This window comes from Sarcophilus harrisii, chromosome 4 (genome assembly GCF_902635505.1).
Source record: "Sarcophilus harrisii chromosome 4, mSarHar1.11, whole genome shotgun sequence".
Classification (NCBI taxonomy): domain Eukaryota; kingdom Metazoa; phylum Chordata; class Mammalia; order Dasyuromorphia; family Dasyuridae; genus Sarcophilus; species Sarcophilus harrisii.
In genome coordinates this window covers 163,143,372-163,162,235 of record NC_045429.1, presented here as the reverse complement: position 1 = coordinate 163,162,235, position 18,864 = coordinate 163,143,372, and the positions used below count along the sequence as shown (strand labels likewise).

At 34.8% G+C, this 18,864-nt stretch overlaps 1 protein-coding gene, 1 long non-coding RNA gene and 3 other non-coding genes across 5 annotated transcripts; all 5 read left to right on the top strand.

Moving 5' to 3' along the window:
- Positions 1-68: 68 nt before the first annotated feature.
- On the top strand, positions 69-3,579 carry RPS12 (ribosomal protein S12). The gene is made up of 6 exons (XM_003769451.2): positions 69-152; positions 309-359; positions 665-781; positions 2,364-2,466; positions 2,749-2,850; positions 3,490-3,579. Exons 2-6 carry the CDS (start codon positions 346-348, stop codon positions 3,550-3,552), a joined length of 399 nt encoding a protein of 132 aa, XP_003769499.1. The 5' UTR covers positions 69-152; positions 309-345; the 3' UTR covers positions 3,553-3,579.
- Positions 1,250-1,322, top strand: LOC111720695. The gene has a single exon (XR_002770270.1). It is a non-coding gene; the product is annotated as a small nucleolar RNA SNORD101 (small nucleolar RNA).
- Positions 2,594-2,677, top strand: LOC111720697. Its single transcript, XR_002770272.1, has one exon. It is a non-coding gene; the product is annotated as a small nucleolar RNA SNORD100 (small nucleolar RNA).
- LOC111720696 lies at positions 3,176-3,301 on the top strand. The gene has a single exon (XR_002770271.1). It is a non-coding gene; the product is annotated as a small nucleolar RNA SNORA33 (small nucleolar RNA).
- A 5,896-nt stretch (positions 3,580-9,475) lies between the features above and the next one.
- On the top strand, positions 9,476-15,404 carry LOC111720694. Its single transcript, XR_002770269.2, has 2 exons — positions 9,476-9,962; positions 13,594-15,404. It is a non-coding gene; the product is annotated as an uncharacterized LOC111720694 (long non-coding RNA).
- Positions 15,405-18,864: the final 3,460 nt, after the last annotated feature.

Genomic DNA, 18,864 nt, shown 5'->3' with positions numbered 1-18,864 from the left:
CGAGGCCTGGCAGTGCTACAGACACCTCTAAACGAGAACACTAATGCGCATGCGCAAGAAGGGGTCCTGAGCCCTTTAAATTCTTTCGGGCGGGGAGGAAGGTCCTCTTTCCCTGTCGCCGCTGAGTCGAGCGGGAGGCTGAGGCTCCCGGGGTGAGTGTTGATGACGGCTACGCGCGTTCGAAAGTTAAATTCTTAACTCGTTTACACGAGCTAGGGGCTTCTGTGGTGGGCGTGAGCTCCCATTGGCTTCTTACTTGACGTGCTTGTTTTTCTTTTTTTTTTTTTTTTTTTTTAATGTTATTTCAGTGGTTTCAAGATTTAGCTTCACCCGTGAACCGCTGCCATGGCCGAGGAAGGGTAAGCGCGGGGGCCGTGGGGGAGGGGTGAACCTTGAGGGAGAGGAATCCTCCGGAGACGTGTAACCTTTTCTCGGCCGCTCCTCCCGCGGCGCGGCCACGTGCGCACCTCGGCCTGAGGGTTTGGCGCCTCTTTAGACTTCCCATCTTCTGTCTAGCTTACTCCGCAGGTGGGGAAAGCAGAGCTGCTTGCTCCCGCCCATTCCCCAAGTAGGGGCACTTGCAGGCCGAAACCTCTCACGTGGCTGGCCGCTTCTTTGGTTGGCTAAAGCGAGCAGTCTTTTTGATAATATACTTTGATTACAGCATTGCTGCTGGAGGTGTAATGGACGTTAACACTGCTCTACAAGAAGTGCTGAAGACCGCACTCATCCACGATGGCTTAGCTCGTGGAATTCGTGAAGCTGCCAAAGCCTTGGACAAGTAGGTCTTGAGATTTTAGTTTTGTTAAAAGACTTAGATTTTAAGTAATCTATGTGCCTGCCCTCTAAAAATGAAGTGTATCTTTGGTAACTAGCTCAAGATTGCCAGCTTCTAATTGTAAAATTCTGTATTACGTTGCAGTTTTCATTAATCACCGTTTATATTTTACTGGAAAGTAGTTCTACTTTGAGATATTTGAGGTTTGGGAAACTTAGTGCTTCATAAGTCTGAAAATAACAATTGGAAACATTTTCCAACTAGAAATGTCCTCGTAAGTTTAGTCAACATTTAAGTACAGTGATAAATTCTTCTAATTGAGCATATATGTGTAAATGGTAATGTTCTTTGAAATATGCCAGTAAACAGTTGTTTTATTTTGACTAAATTTGGTTCTTTACATTTTTGTAAAATTTTAGGAATGAAAATTAGTTTCAATAAATTGTTTTTAAAGCTTTGGAAATCTACAGTGTTTGAATGATGACTTTGATTGTCGGATACCCCTTCACTCCATTTATGAGTGATAAAATATAGTCTGACAAACCTGTAGCCAGTGTAGTATTCTAGCTGAGAAAAGTTTTTTTTTGGTGTAATGTAAGCCTTTGGCACACTGCTAAAACCTGTGCCCTTGCCTGGGAAATTCGAAGTGCAAAAAAAAACATGAGATATGCAGACAAGTTAAATTAAAATACATTTACAAAATTTCATGGACTACAGCTTAAATGCTATTCTAATTATCTGACACCATCAACATTTCTGTATTCTGCTCTGAAACTCAATTTTGTATTTCAGGACAAATCAAAACTAGTGATTTGACATTATTGATACAGTTGACCAAGTAATCAAACAATTCATTTTGATAAGAGCCATTTAAAAAATACTTACTGGGTCTAGTTGAAAGTTTTTTTCAAGACTAGTTACGTTGGCAAAGTATGCATGTGTTTGAAAAGCTACCTAATTTGGTTTTAAAAATTTGTAAGTTTTGAAACCTAAAACGGATGAATTTCAAGTCAGTTCAATTCACTTTGGTATAGACTGAACAGTTCAATCCAATGGAAACATCGACTGGATATACTTCAGTACCTGTCATGAATTCCTTTCAACCTTAGCACCTTGGGAATGCTGCTGCACAATTTAAAAATGGATTCTAATTCGATGTCTGATCCAGCAACAGGTAACAACCCTCTATATCTAGTGGTTGATCCTAATGTTGATTACTATCTCCAAGTTGCATAAAAGCTGAGATACAAGCTAAAGCTTTCAGAATGCATGCTTTGTTGATTGCCCATAAGCTTTCAGAGCTCTTTGGTAACAACTAAATGCAGAAAATTCAAACCTTGGTTAGAAAAGCACATCAGGACACCAAATGCCAGACTTCAAGACCACTATATTGGGTTGATCTGTTAATAGGACTGGAATGCAACCTGGCATATAGTAGACTGCTGGGTATTTTATGGTAGTGCCATGCTGTTCATTGCCAATGTAGCCAGTACAAACGGGAAAAAACTTTCAACACTAAACTATGTGTAAGCATGATGTTTTTATAAACAATGCTAGACTGTAACAATAATTTTGTGTCTTTTAGACGCCAAGCACATCTTTGTGTTCTTGCTTCCAACTGTGATGAACCTATGTATGTAAAGTTGGTTGAGGCTCTGTGTGCTGAACACCAAATCAACTTGATCAAGGTGAGGTTCTTTTAAAGATTTTAGCAAACCACTTGTAAACAGAATTGCATTTAATTTTTTATATTGTTGAGGTTAGATAAATCAGACAGGAAAAAGTATTGGAGTTACTGGGTTCTGTTTTGAAAATGCTGTACATGATGACAACTTGGCTCCCTCTACTGAAAATGTTGAAGAGAACAGCCATGTCACCCAATATTTCTGAGTATACAGCACCTACTTAACATATTTGATTTTGTTGTGCCAATATAGTGCCATCTTCAGCATTTACATTTTTTTAAACAGGTTGATGACAACAAGAAGCTAGGTGAATGGGTAGGCCTCTGTAAAATTGACAGAGAGGGAAAACCCCGTAAAGTGGTTGGCTGCAGTTGCGTAGTTGTTAAGGTGAGCTTAAATATTACATTTTATAATTAATATTGTATAGTATTAAATATTACATATTTAAATACTCAGAGAAAATCTGGTTTTCTTCTGAATGATTGGATTGCCTGAATGTCAATAGCTTTAGACCAGTAAGGTTAAGAAATGACTTTCCTCTTATAACAATAGGAATGAAAGAAAGCAATTATGGGAAAATTTTGAGAGCCTTAATTTGAAATGTTTTGAATGTGAATTTTTAAATGGTAATTTAAAATTTAACCTTTTCCCCCTTGAAGTGTCTTTTTTTTTTTTAAGTATAATGTGGGGAAAAAATGCTATAAAATCCTAAAAGCCAGTGTAATTACATCTGGATTACCTGAATGTGTTTTTCAGAAGTAAAATGCTGGCAATAGTACAGCCATGGTACGAGCCTCAATGACTAAGGTCCTTGAGGTCCCTGAGAATGGCTACATTTTCATTCCATGATAATTTTGGATATTTTCATAAAATTTGGAAAAGATGTTATTTGCTTTGTGTATTCCTGAAATTACATTTCTTCTGTTACTAGCTTAGCAATTTACTAATAATTAAGGTTGGTGTTGTGAAATGTTGAGTTCAAAAATGCTGTTCATAAATTTAAAAGTGCTCCTTAATTTCTTTTAGGACTATGGCAAGGAATCTCAGGCCAAAGATGTCATCGAAGAATATTTTAAATGCAAGAAATGAATAAATAAAAGCTTTGGTCTGATTTGATTTGTTGTATTAGCTGTTATTTTGGATAATATCTAATATTTGGCCTAAAAGTAGTTATGTTAGTATATATTTCATTTTTAGGAAGAATTCTTTAGTTAGAACATCAGTCTTTTAGGAAAAGAACTTAATGCAAATCAGATTTTTTACTTCTAATTGTGTACCCGGGGGTACATTGTGACAGTTGCCTAACACTAGGACATTTGACTTGTTGAATTTAGATTTGCATTAGCTGTTCAGATTCAAGGGAACCTACACTTTTTAAAAACGTGTTTTGATTTTAAAATTGTGCTCTCTTGCACATCTTCAAGTTGTGGAACAAAATTATTTGAATCCAATAATAGCTGTGGACAAATCAAATTACTCAGATTCTGTTTGATACAAGTTAGGGGATACTATATTTAGATATCTACAGGATAATGAAGGGGGGAGAAAGCTTTGTAAACCTGTAAATGTTATTTTCACAAAGGAGTTCCTATGATAGCTGTAGTTTGGGGGCTGCCACACATGGTCCTTGTATAACTGACCTATCTCTTCCATTCTGCCAGTTTGAGTGGCAAATTTCCCCAATCCTTCATTCACATAATTAAGTGCAGTGCTTAAAATATTAAAATGACTTTAAAATTCATTTAGAACATTATATTTTTGGCACCAGATACAGAGGCAAAGAAATTTCTACAAAAAGTCACAAAAAAAGTTTCTTATTTAGATTAGATTTTCTCAAGCAAAATCAGTTCTGAATTCTACCCAAATATAATGCCTGAGCTCTTTTTGAAAATAAAACGCCAAGCTCAAAAAACTGCCCCACTTGCAAAAGGGAAAGCAAACCCAGCTGAAAGGATCTTCCCACGGAGATGAAATTTTCTTACTCTGCTCAGGTACTGTTTACTGCTAAAACTAAGCCTGAAGTAAGTCTGTGAGCAGACAGGGCTATTTTGAAAATATTTTGACAAAGCACACTAATGGTTCCTTATAATCTGGTATTCTACACACATCCAAATCTTTCCAGTCTTCAGTTATCACTATGGATGAAAAATAGGTAGAAGGGTTTGGAATGGAATGAGTTTAGTTTTGAAAAGAAAAAGTGGAAGGATAGTTCTACTATATCTATATATATGATCTCACAGCTTCTCAGTCCCAACTGTTAATTTTAACTGTAGATCTGGGTCTTGACAACCACTCACTACATGTGGTTTTTCAAATGATCTTTAGGCACTTAAGGGATTCAGAAACTTGTCAGTGAAGATGGATAGATGGGATAGAAACAAGGATAAGTGGAGAAAGCTCAAGGAAAGGTGAAGGAATACATTTCAGACATGGTGAACTCTGCAAAACAAAGTAGACAGGAGATACAGAATATACATGGATAACACTCAGGGCTAGTTCAAGTAGAAGAGTGCATATTTTGTGAATGGAAAGGGTGGCAGGGGTCAAGTCATGGAGTATACACGTCTAGGAATTTTAATTCAAACAATTACAGGGCAGGACTTCTTAGATGTACTGCGAAAAAACATGCATGCAGATTAGTATATGCAAAGTTTGCAAAACCATTTCCCAAAAGTCTTTGGTATACCTTTAAAATAATTAAGCTAAAGTTATTAATGTTTTTGGGACATCTTGTATTCATGTTGTAGTGTGTTAATGTTTGGCTCTGCTTGCAAGGTTCACTCTCCTAGGGTTCTTTGGCATCCTGAGGAGTTTGTTAGTTTCTTTTCTCTGTCTTTAAGCCCCTATCGGTTCTGAATCCTGTTAGAAGTACAGTGACTAATAATGCCTGTTCCATTAAAACACGCAACTTTTACAAAAGCTGTAATAACAAATATATACAAATGTCTTTTCTACTACTTGAGAAAAATAATATACCCCCCTCGATCTCCTGTAGGTGGGTAGGAAGTTGTGGGTAGGCTGGAAAATGTCTAATTCGCACGAAGCATTGGTCTACCAAACCTTATGTGTATGGTGGTATTGCTTCAGGCCTCTGCTTGATAAGTCTCAAAACCTCCATGGTTTGGCTGCAACACTGGGCCTAGATTCCTAGACTTTAGTGGCTTGTTTTCCTCGCCTTAGACTTTTCATGGTTGGAGTTTTCCTAGAAAACAAAAGGTCAAGGAGGTAATATGGGGGGAACCATATTATCTTGCTGAAGAGTAGTCTTATAATCCCCTTATCCCATGGTCTTGAAGTTGTGAGGTAAGTGGAATCGCCTCTTCTCCCAGAAGAGACAGCCAAAAAACTTGTTGGCTCTTTTGAAGACAATTTCATTTACTGAGCTAATGGAAAAAATCTTTAACCATGTTTTGACCAACCAGGACCAGTAATAGACTATCCATAATGTATTTCCCTCATATCAACACAGTTCTAAAAATACCTCCCTTTTTACCCAGACTGATGGGGTCTGAACATCATTTGCCTTTTTTTTAGGGTTTTTAAGTTTAAATTTGTCTCCAGGGCCAGTGTTTCATCCACTGAGCCACCTAGCTTCCCCTGACTATGTAAGTCTTAAAAAATCTGCAACCTCCATTCATGGAGGGAGGCAAAACACATTCTGGAAATCGGCACTTAAAATTCTAATATTTCATAAAGGAAAGGAGATTAGTCTAGCACATCTTTTTTTTTTTTTAATTGTTTTTACATGAAAAGGCAATTTTTAAGAATTTCTAAATGATTTTTGACCTTGACATTGCCTCCCTTCTCCCCTCTTACCTCCTTGAGAAGGCATATACTTGTGATATAGGTTATACATGTCTCTTACCTCCTTGAGAAGGCATATACTTGTGATATAGGTTATACATGTTTAGTCATGTAAAACATTTCCATACTAGCCATATCATGACTTCTAAAAGTGAACTTCAGTCTTGCTTCCTTTTCTAAGTGATGTCTGATTTTAACCATATACTCTACAATTCTCCTAGGTATTGAAATCGAGCACATTGACCTACAGTTTTCAAAACTGACCTTTTTCTTCACATTTCACCTATAAATGAACACAGTCTATACCAATTGTGATCCAAACCAGCCCACTCTGTTTGCTGGTGCTGTAAATGCAGACTACTTTGATGGCTCCTAAAGCCACTTCCTTCTTAGCCTAGGAAAGCCTCATGAATTGAAATTCTTAAAGTTGCTGATCAGCAATCTTACTGGAAAACAAGAAAAGGGACTGCTCCATCTCTTGCCTTGTAGGACATTAAAACGGGGTAGACAGTCTTCAGGCTTTGAAGATAGAGGAGGAGATCTTAAGGTCAGTTTATTCCTTCTTTATAAACAGTTTTAGCTCAGCAGCCCATTGGAAGACTTCATTATCACAGTGTGCAACCATCTGATAATATGACTTAACAAGCTGCTAAGGACATCTGTGCATCTTCTGAAAGGGAGAAAGTCCATTCATTGACTACAATGCTGACTGCTTTAAGATCATCACTAAGGAGTAGTAGGTCTTAAAAGTTATTGCATGCACAGTAACCACAACCCTGTAAAACCTTCTGGGTAGGCAAGCTAAACCATATTGAAGGTAATCAACATACCTCAAAACCATCAGTGAATTAAGGGGGATGTTTACTCCAAGCACAGAAAAACTTGCCTTGAAATAGGAGGACAAATTGTTCCAATGGACCATGAAGGGTGCTGAAGTAAGTACTGTAAAGTGCATAGAATTTAGTCAGACATTGAAGATGCCAAGATAATCCATTGACTTCCTATTATCTTGACTTTTTACCTTGCCGATGGACTTGGATGATTGGAAGGAGAGTGTGACTAACAACTATGTTCATCTTAGCCTCATTTAAGTCTGATTTCAATGGGAAGTTAAGATATCACTCCATGAATCTTGGTTCTCTTAAAAAATGAAGGGCAAACAACTAAGAGATGTGTATTTTTCTTGTTTTCATCTTTTTGTAGATGTAAGCTTATCTCAGAACCCCTTGTACAATAATATTGATCTAGATAACTGCCAAAATTTGAGAATCTCATACTCTTTAAAGGTTTCTTTCATACCATGGAAACACATACCTATCCTTTCCTTGACACATTTTTATTTCCCCCTAAAATTACTTTGGAATACATTTCTTTCCCCTGTGTATTTCAAGAAATCTATTAATAAAAAATTAACAAGTTCTCAAAGTTGATCAATGGGCAGCTTGGTAATGCAGTGATTAGAGTGTTAATCCTGGAGTCAAGAAGATTTCATCTTCCTAAGTTCTAATTTGGCTTCAGACATTCGGTAGCAGTGTCACATTGTGCGAGTCACTTAACCATTTGCCTCAGTTCCCTTATGTGCTCGAGAAGGAAATGGCAAACTACTCCAGTAATTGCCAAGAAAAACCTCGAGTCAGACATGTCTGGAAAATAAGTCAACCAATCAACAGAAATGAAAGCCAGCTTCTTAGCCTCATTTTGAGTCTTCTGCTATTTTACCCCCGTACCCCCCCTTTTTGTTTTTTTTTTTTTTAAGAAATGAGTAGAACCCTATTGTAGAATAAGATTCAGTTCCTGTGGAATAAGGCTTCTGCATTTTAAAATTCAGTCAATATATTAAGTATTTATTAAGCACCTTTTAAATACTCCAGGAAAGGAAGCTCCATGGCATAGTGAATAGAGTGCAGAGCCTGTCATTTTCCTGAGTTAAAATCTGCCCTTAGGCACTCAGTAGCTATGTGACCTGGGCAAGTCAAAGTCACTTTGTCTCATGAGCTGGAAAAGACAATGGAGTCAGGAAGAATCAAAGAAACAACTGAATGTACTAGGCATTGTGCCACATACTAGGAATACAAGTATAATGAATGAAGCAATCCCTACATGAGCTAGTATTCTGTCTAGGAGAAATATGTATATTTGTATATACAAGTAATAAACATTTAAAATATTCAATAGAATAGTTAGATGCTAAGGGATCAATGAAGCCTTCCTTAGAAACTAGTGTTTGAGCTGTCTCCTCTTCCCCTGCCTTTTTTTTTTTTTTGGGGGGGGGGGGGGGGGGAGGGGTAATTGGGCTTAAATGATTGCCTAGGCTCACACAGCTTGAGTGTCTTGAGACTGAATTTGAACTCGGGTCCTCCTGACTTCAAGGCTGATACTCTACCCACTGTATTATCTAGCCGTCCCTTGAGCTGACTTTTGAAGGAAAAGAATCCTATGAAATGGAGATGAGGAAAGTATGCATTCCAAGCATTGAAGTAGAGACAGGTGGAGAGTTTTATCTGAGGAATAAAGAAAAGGACAATTTAATTGGATCAGAGATTGCAGGAGAGAGAAATAAGGTTTAAATTAGTCTGGAAAGCTGGGTTGGGCAAGGTGATAAAGAGTTTTAAAAGCTCACCAGAGGAGTTTATATTTCATTCAGAGCAATAGGAAATTAGGAGAAAAGGAGTAACATGGCTGATCTTGCTTAAGGAAAGTACTTTGGCTGCGGTGGGGAAGGTAAACTGAAGTGGCAAGCAAATTGAGGCAGAGACCCAGTAAGCTATTGCAATAACTACCTGAGAGATGATACAGTCCTGAACAAAAGTCGTACTTATGTAATAGGGAGAAGGGTTCTCAACTCATTCAAATCTCTGTAAGACTACCTCCATCCCCAGGTTATATTAATGTTTTGCAAGATGGATAGATGTAAATTAGATCATTATTCTTTGAAGGGACATAATTTGTTTTTAAAAGATGAGCTCTAAATCCTGAGCCATGAAATCTTCAAGTAACAACTGAATGGTGAGGTTTTGTTTTTTGTTTTTTGTTTTTAAAGGAATTGTTGGGGCAGCTAGGTGGTACAGTGGATAGAGCACCAGCCTAGAACTCAGAAGGACCTGAGTTCATCTGTGGCCTCAGGCACTTAATACTTCCTGGCTAGTTACCTAACTCCAAATGCCTCAGCAAAAAAAAAAAAAAAAAAAGAAAAGGAATTGTTTTTGAAATATGGATTGGACTAGATAACAAGGTCTTTTCCAACTTGAAAATTATTTGATTTATCAACTATTTTTGGCATGTGTTTTAGAATCAAAAAATTATGTACTTAAATATCAACAAACAAATATTCTAATATATACAAAGAACAAAAATGTATTAAATATGAAACTGAAATTTTACATACAAATTGTATTTTAAAAAGTATATATATATGTTAAATTGAAAGAGCATTATCAGAACTATCCTTTTTTAATTGTTCTTGTGTTTTTTTTCCTTCTAGGTCTTTTCATTAAAAAATAAAGGAATCCTTGATATTTTGTATAATTTCTTTAAATTTCTGAGGCCCTCTCTTCTTGTCCACTTAATGAGCCATTTATAACAATAAAAAATAAAAAGAAAGAGGAAGGAAAAAAAGAATCAGTGAAATTAACTGAACATTTACGAAGTCTCACATTATATGCTGTGATCACATTCACAGTTTTCTATATCTGAAGGTAGGGTCTTCTATCTATTCTTTGTGGCAATTTTAGTACTTCTAGTTACATAGTGTATGCTTTGGATTTTTTTCTATCCGTTTATATTTTCGAAGTCATTATTTTGCTTCTGCTTACTTCATTTTACATTAATGTGTAAGTCTTCCTATGTCTTTTTGGATTGCTAATTGTTTAGTTGAAGCCTTCTACTTTAAAGAGGCAGATGGACAACCTTTGAAAAATTTTGTTTAGCCTACCTTCTTGCTGTAAAGAGTAAAATGTGATATGCAAACATTTCTGTAAAGCTTTCTAATCAAAGTGGAATTTATTATTTAAATTAAAAATTTTGGAGAGAGTAGAAAGGTAAATAGAAAATTAATTTTTAATTGCTCTTTCCTCCTGTGGCAGATATTAATGGAAATCTCAATTGCGACACATTTGGAGTTGCTATAATTATTAGATTTAGAGAGAAAGAAAGAATGTGTTTCTAAGTTATATGTGTGTCAGTAGGGATATGGGAGGAGGGAGGCAGGGCAGGTAGGTGGTACAGTGGGCTGAAGTTGGAAGACTCATCTTCCTAAATTCAAATCTGACCTCAGATACTTATTAGCTGTGTGACCTTAGGCAAGTCTCATGTTTGCCTCAGTTTCTTTATCTGTAAAATGAACTGGAGAAGGAAATAGGAAATCTAGTACTTTTGCCAAGAAAATCCTAAATGAGGTCACAAAGGGTTGGAAATAGCTCCACAACCACAAGGTTTTTTTTTTTTTCTCTAGAATTGATGACTATATATATGTCATTAGCAAAATCTAAATTTTGACACTATTTTGAATATCCATTAATAATTGTCATTAGAAACTATTTTTGAGTGTGTTAAAGTATAATTTGATTTTTATTCAATGGGGCTGAAATTTAGCTATCTTAAAATCTTGATCCTGTATTGGTGTCAAAAGATCTGGAATTAAATCCTATTTCTGATCTCTGACCCTGAATAAAGGACTAACTTTCCAGGCCAAGTAAATTTTCTTGCTAGAAGAATTCAGGGATTGGACTTGACAACCACTGACTTTTCTTCCAACTCTAAATTTATGATCATGTGAAATAATATTTAAAATTTTATTGCTGGAATTTCCTAACTCATTACTTGAGGAGCAATTCTATTTGATGCCAAAAGTTTATCTAGTGCTTTGTGAAACATCAACTAGAACTGGAACTGTCATATTGCAATATTAATTAGAAATTGTAGCATATTCCTGGATAATGAAGAAAAGTTTTGCTGATGATCATGAAGTACTGTTCCTGGTATGTTGATTGTGGATTCAGAACTTTTTCCATTAACTGTGTTGGGAACTTCATTGGAATACTTTGAAGGTCAAAAGACCACAGAACAGGCTAATTCTAGAAAGTGGATTCCTTCTACTTCAACTCTTTTCTTTTCTAATGAGGAGATAATGGATTTGATCAAAATTTCTATCAAGAAGTGAGGATGATCATCTCTTTTACTTAAAGCATCTTAATCCTCTCCCTCTCTTAACCCTTTAATATATATATATATATTAGAGTCATGTCTCCCTGGCAGGGAAAACTAATATTTCCAATTGGGCCTCTTTTGGAGTGGGATGGTGCCAAGCTGGCTCAATTTCCCTCTACTTCAACTTCACCCTAGGGAATTGGGTGGAGCAATATATATCCCATCACAATCTGGGGTATATAACACTAAGAGCCTGAAAAAATAATTTTAAAAGCCATTTTGAGCCCTGGGAGCACTAAAGAGCATGTGAAATCAGGGAAACTATTTTTACACTCCTATAACAACTCTTTGAAGCCCATTTATTGAGACATGCCAGCAGTACTGTATTTTAGGAGTGAGGTGAATAAAACTTTGTACAATTGCAGTATTTGTCTCTTTATTTTCCTTTCCCTCAACCTAAGTAAAATTTACCAATGGATATAAAACTCCTGTTTATACCTGGTTGGCTTGTTAGAGCAATACTCTTTAAAAGGCATGTGGTGCTTCACATTACTGCCATACTAGGTTAGAAGGAACAACATATATATATATAAAATGGGTGGAATCAATAGGAGGGAAAAGAAAATATTAATGTACAAATTAATTCAAAATTGAAACTTGGTTTTTAGACTTGATGTTTAATAATGTGGCAGTTTTCACGGGTCAACAACTATATTGCCTAGTGGGGAAAACTGTCTTGCTGAAAGGTACCAGTGTATACTTAGGTAATTAATACTGTTACACTATTTTTATTTTACTAAGGAGTAATCATTTGAATAAAGGTTAAAGAAAAACTGTCCCCTTCTCCATTTTACCTAGATCAATTAAACTTCAATTAAATGTGTTATTGGATATACAAATCCAAAGAGTGGTGCAGTCTTTGCTTCCAAGGAACTCATATTTTTTTTAAAGGTCAATATTCCATTTTTGAAGTTCTATCCAGAAACGTTTTCCATTAAATCATGATGCTATTATGATGTTAGTGCATTATAATATATGCTGAAGTAAAGAAAGGTCTTTAGAATAAAATAAAGGATGCTTGTGAGAATAACCTAAATAATTTATGAGAAGTACTGTAGGTCCTTGATGGAATGCCGAATAAGTACCACATTGAATACCATACTAATAACATATTGGTATAATTGCCATTGTTATTTTGGCTTATTGAAAGTTGAAGTAAGTTGCTCAAAATGGTGTAGTATATTAATTGGTTTATAAGCCAATAGTTTGTTTTTGAAGGAAATAGCACAATATAAAGTATAGAGAGATAGTCCTGGAGTTAGGTGGGTTCATATCTCTTCTTTGACTCTTTCTAGCTATGAGTCTTTGTCTTCTCTTTTGTAAAATGGGGATAATGCCTGGAGTAACTACTGATATTCTTGTGAAGCTCAAATGAGAGAATGTGGGTAAAACCTTATATAAATTACATATTTTTGTCATTATTGGATTACTTGGGATGGATGCCTAGAATATTCACTTACATAGTTCCTTACCAATAATTTATGGTTAATAATCATTTCTTAAGTTGAATTGAATAAGGTTTACAAGAAGTCTAACTTGCTTCCAAGTTGAAAGAATGCATTATCATTGGGAAAATGAGAAGGAACAAGGTTAATATTTTAGAGTACAAGTAGTTTTCTTTTTTTTAAAGGATGAAATTAATCCTCATAAATTCATTCTTATGAAAAAGATAACAACCTTTTATTTTTATCCAAAAATACCATTAAAGAATTGGAAACATGAGGACAGTGGGGAAAAAAAATGCCAATATTCTAAAAAACTCTAAAATCTGTGTATGCTATCAATCAAGAGCTGACCTCACCTCTCATATTAAGTACTTTATACTTTGGCAAGTTACATATATTATAAAATGGTATTTTATTAGAGTGAAAAATGTCACTGATGTTTTTCCTTTATGGCCAAACCACAGAAAAGTGGTTGTGATGCTTTAGATTTTACATCATGCATTAAAGTAAAAGATTCCATGCTACCTGTGCTAATTTTGAGGTATTTTCTTGTTCAGGTATCCATTCTTATTCAGAATTTGCATCATTCAATTTGGATGTGATATCTTACAGCTTTTGTTTAAAGAAGGAAAAAATATCCAATAGTAATGTCATTTTTACTTTTATATTCAAATAGGAAATTATCAAATGGACTCAAGTCAAGCAAGAAAGTTGGCCTCCAGTGATGTGCCCAAAAGAGATTTGTGCTGTTTAACATTTAAATTAGTGACTTGGATAAAGATAGAAATGACACAGAGATGAAAAAAAAAGCTATCATATTAGATATTAGTCAAGATTAAGAAGAAAAGATTAGAACATTGGGTCAAATAGAAGATGACATCTAATGGAAATAAATGAAGTCTTAACTCTTGGATTAAAATTTTCAATTATAAAAGTATAAGTTGTAAGACACATGGCTAGAAAGCAGTTCATCTGAAAAAGATATAGGGGTTCTGGTGGAAAACAAGCTCAATATGACTGCAAGCTCGTTATACAATATGACAATCAAGAAGCTTAAATTACATTGAGTCAGGGCATCCAAGACCAGGAGATAACAGTACACTGTACTTTGCCTTGGATCATTATTATTTTCAGTTCTGAATGCCATGTTTTATGAAGAACAATAATATGATGGAGAGCTGTCATTCAGAGAAGGGCAACCAACATGATTGAAAACTGCAAGTGTTCTGAATCCAATTCTTCCTGTGCAACAAGAGAACTTCGGTTATGCACACACATATTGTATCTAGGATATACTGTAACATATTTAACATGTATAGGACTGCTTGCCATCTGGGGGGGGGGGGTAAAGGGAGGGAGGGATAAAGTCGGAACAGAAGTGAGTGCAAGGGATAATGTAAAGAAAATTTTTTCAAAATTAAAAAAAAAAACAGCAAGTGTGCGAATCATTTGAAGGAATGGGGGATAACTTGGAGAAGAAAAGAGTTAAGGAGGATGATATCATTATGACCTGTCTTGAAATATTGGAAAGATTGTCATATGGAAGAGGGAATAAAAAGACTTGCTTGGTTTAGTCCCAACAGGCTCAACAAGGAATGATGAATAGAATGGGCACAGAAGCAAATTGAAGCCTGAGAGCAGAAAGTACAATTCCCAATAATTAAAACTATCCCAAAGCAAAATAGGTTGCTTCAGGAGGCAGAGGATTTTTCCCTCAGTGGATTTTTTTGGGGGGAGGGGCAAAAGATGTATGACTTACTGTTATAAAAGGGAAGTGATAGAAAGAATTCTTGTTCAGATGGACTCTGAAGTTCTTCCTAAAGCTGAGAATCTATGATTAAGTGAAACAATTTGTTACTTGAATAAGAAAAAAAAAAATAAGGTGGTGTTGTACTTAGCAGATCTCTGAGGTTCTTTCCAGCTCTAGAATTCCATGATTTTATGATTTCTGTGGAGGAGTGAACCTCATGACTTGCCAACAGGACTTACATGAATGTTGGAGTTTTGCTGTCTTAAGCAAATCCTATACTAATTTGTCCCCCCCCCCCCTTTTTTTTTTTTTAAAGTTTTTGGAAGTGAGCCCACTTGGCTAGAGGCTTTGTCTAATTCTAGGTTATATGTAAAGCAGAGTAGGTTGGTGTCTGACTAGGGCATAATTGTGCACTATATTTTTACTTTACATCCTGAAGTTAGCTTTTTTTGTCAGGTGATTATAGAATCTATTTTGTTGTTCAGTTTTGCCTGACTCTTTGTGACCCTGTTTGGAGTTTTCTTGGCAAAGATATTGGAGTGGTTTGCCATTTCCTTCTCCAGCTCATTTGACAGATAAGGAAACTGAGGAAAACAGGGTTAAGTGACTTGTCTAGGGTAACACTGCTAGTGTTTGATAGTAAATTAATAATTAAAATAAATATGGGAGAACTTATGTGGCTTAAATATTGCTCCTTTTTGTATACAAAATTATATATTAAAGATTTGAGCAAATTATTTGTTATATTTGTGTAGTTTCCCTTACCCATTTAAATTTTTAATAATGTTATTGATATATTTTGGTTTTATATCACTGCCATTTCTAAATTCATTTCTTTTACTTTTCCTCATCTACAAAGTTATACCTTCTAACAATTATTAGAATTAGAAAGAAATAAAATAATCTGCAAAATTAACCAACACATCAATTCCAGCATAATAATTTATTATACATAAATGATGGGATTTTATACATAAAAGATGACTCTTCTTTGGAGTCAAGCTTGGTCTTAATACCTATACAATATTCATGTTATTCTTTCCATTTTCAGTATTGTAATCATTAAGTGTATTGTTTTTCTACCTCAACATTTTTCACTTTCTGTGAGTTCACATAAGTCTTCCTTTGCTTCTCTGTAATTTTAATATTTTGTTACTAAATACTGTCATTACTGAGCCTAAATCATAATCATTGCTCAATCTATGGGCATTTACTTGGTTTTCAGAGTTTTACTATTACAAAAAGTGCTGCCATAACTACTTTTGTGTATATCTTTTACCTTCTTGGGATAAATGTTGATAACTAACAATAATGCCTCCATGTGCCAGGCAAAATTGGTCAGCAAATAGTAAGTCATTTAATCTTCATGACAATCCTGGGAGGTAGATGCTATCCTACCTTATCCTAATTTTACAATTGAGGAAACAGATTAAGGGACTTGAACAGGATCACACAGCTAGTGTCTGTGTGTCTGAGTAAGTGTCTGAGATAGGATTTGAATTTAGGTCTTCCTGATTTAAGTCCAGCTCACTATCCATGATACCACTAGTTACCTCCTGAGTGTATAAGGAAATTCTTGCTGGACAGTTTAGAATGAGAAGTTGATCCTTGATTTCAAAATCATCTCACGACAGGAAAAAGAAAAAAGTTATAGTGATGAAAAGATATCAGGAGTATAAGGTTTGACAAATCTTAAGAAAGAGTTGAAAAACTCAGGACAGACAAAATTATTTCCTCTATGACATCATGTCTCTCAGAAAAGGTCAGAATAATATACATCAGACTTCAGCCCTGACATTTTTGTTTATTTTTTTGAAGGCAATGGGGGTTAAGTAACATGCCAGGGGTTTACATAGCTAGTAAGTATCTGAAGCTAGATTTGAATTCAAATCCTCCAGACTCTAGGGCTAACAATCTATTTACGATATCATTTAGCTGCCCTCAGTCCTGATATTTCTAGATCAGTTAATCAGCCTTTTAACAAGCATTGTTTGTGTACCTGCTATGTGCGGGTATTGTGTTAGACAATGACTACATAAACACAAAAATGAATCTCTGTCCTCAGTGAACTTATTGAAAAGTTTCTTTAATTTCTTCTTACTTATGTGAATAAAATCCTATTTCTTGATATTCTCAGAGGGCCAGCAAGAGTGATATTTTTTTAAAAAAGGATTCAGCTATTGGATTTTATCTAAATTTAAAATAGTCATGAAAAAGGTTTTTAAAATATTTTAATTTCATTGAACTAGTTATAATGTAAGATAAATTATTTAAATGTAAGTGTTGCAGGGAACTATGTTTAGTAAAGCCTTAAAAGAGAAATTTTCTTTTTTTTAAATAGCTTTTTTATTTTTCAAAATATATGCAAAGATAATTTTCAACATTCACCTTTGTAAAACCTTGTGTTCCTTATTTTTCTCCCTCCCTCTCCTCTCCCCTCCCTTATACAGCAAGTAATCCAATATAGGTTTAAAGTGCAATTTTCAATGTTTCTAAACATATTTCCACATTTATCATCTGCACAAAAAAATTGGATCAAAAAGGGGAAAAATGAGAGAAAAAACAAGCACCCACAACAAAAAAGATGAAAATACACATTTATTACACATACAGATTGTGATACACATTCAGTCTCCATAATCCTCTCTCAGGATACAGATGGCTCTCTCCATCACAAGTTTATTAGAATTGACCTGAATCATCAAAAGAAAAACATTAAGTTCTGAAAATGACCCTTGAAAACTTATTTATGTGTTCTCCTACAACTACCTTCAACAAAATGTGAAGGAAGGCCTCTATTTAACACATTAGGTAATATAAAAATATTTAGATTAATACAAAATTCCATGAGAGCTCACACTTTAAAGTGTGCTTTTTTTGCAACTTGAAAAAAAATATTTATTGAGAAGTCAAACATTCCTAGTTTCTAATTTTACATCTCATGTTTATTTCCTTGTGTTTCAAAAGTTGATTAATTACTTGACATTCTAGGTTATGAACAGGAGATGGCAGCATGACTACAGCCATTAGCCCTAATCCCAGCCCTCTTCAGGCCCAACCTGGGGAAGATGTGGCAACTGAGTTCTTAGTTATAACAGCAAGTGCTATAGTAATACTCTTTGAGTTCAATTTGGAGACAAATTCGGAGACAATTTCAAAACAAAATTATTTCATGTCTGTCAATGCTGTAAATTTTTATACATATTTTCTAGTACAACAGCCCCTCTTCTTGGAGAAATGAAATGGTTCAAATGCTTCAATTTAGAGATGTGTGTTTTAATCTCTTTTTCTTTTAAGTTATAATTCATTAAGAAATGTCAGATGCTTACCCCTTCTTAGCAACACATTCTAATTGAGATTAATTAGAAAATAGGAATTCATTCAGGAACATGAACTTTTGATATGATTTACTGAGTTACTAGTTGTTTACAATTAAGAAAGGACACTAAAGTAATAGAGAAACAGCATAGCATCATAGATAGAGAGTCTTCTTGGAATCAAGCAAATTCTGAATCTGGTCTCTGACACACAGAACTATAAATTTAGGGTTGGAGGGCACTTTAGAGGACATTTAACAGATACAGAAACTGAGACTCAGAAAAGTAAGTGACTTTCCTAAAGTTATATCATTAGTAAATGACAGAGGAAAGAGTTAAATCTAGTTCCTCTGACTCCACATTCTGTGTTCTTTCCTCATACATTCTGTGTGATATGAGCAAGTTGTGTTTAAGTTGTCACACATACACTTTATCTGCAGTGGTGGAGATAATGGGAATTTCCACACTGGGACTTGTTCACATGAATGAGGACTCCTCCCTCCCTCAAAAAAATATCAATAGTAATTCTACACAATTTTACTTAAGGAATATAATTTTTTGTTTTTAATATTTCAAGTCCTCAAAACATCTTAGAATGGAAGAATCTTCCATATTGTGCCCAGAATTGTAATGTAAAAATGTAATTGAATCTTACTTAAAATAGTTTTTGTTATAATATTTATAACATATAACATAATATTTTGTTATAATGTTATAATTATAAAATATAATATTTTGTTGTAATATGTTATTATATAATGTTACAATATTTTGTTATAATGTATACTAATATAATAATGTGATATAGATTTTTCCCCCAGTTGGCTTTATTAGCATGAGAATTTCAATTTATAAACAGAAGACCCCATGTAAAGAAACA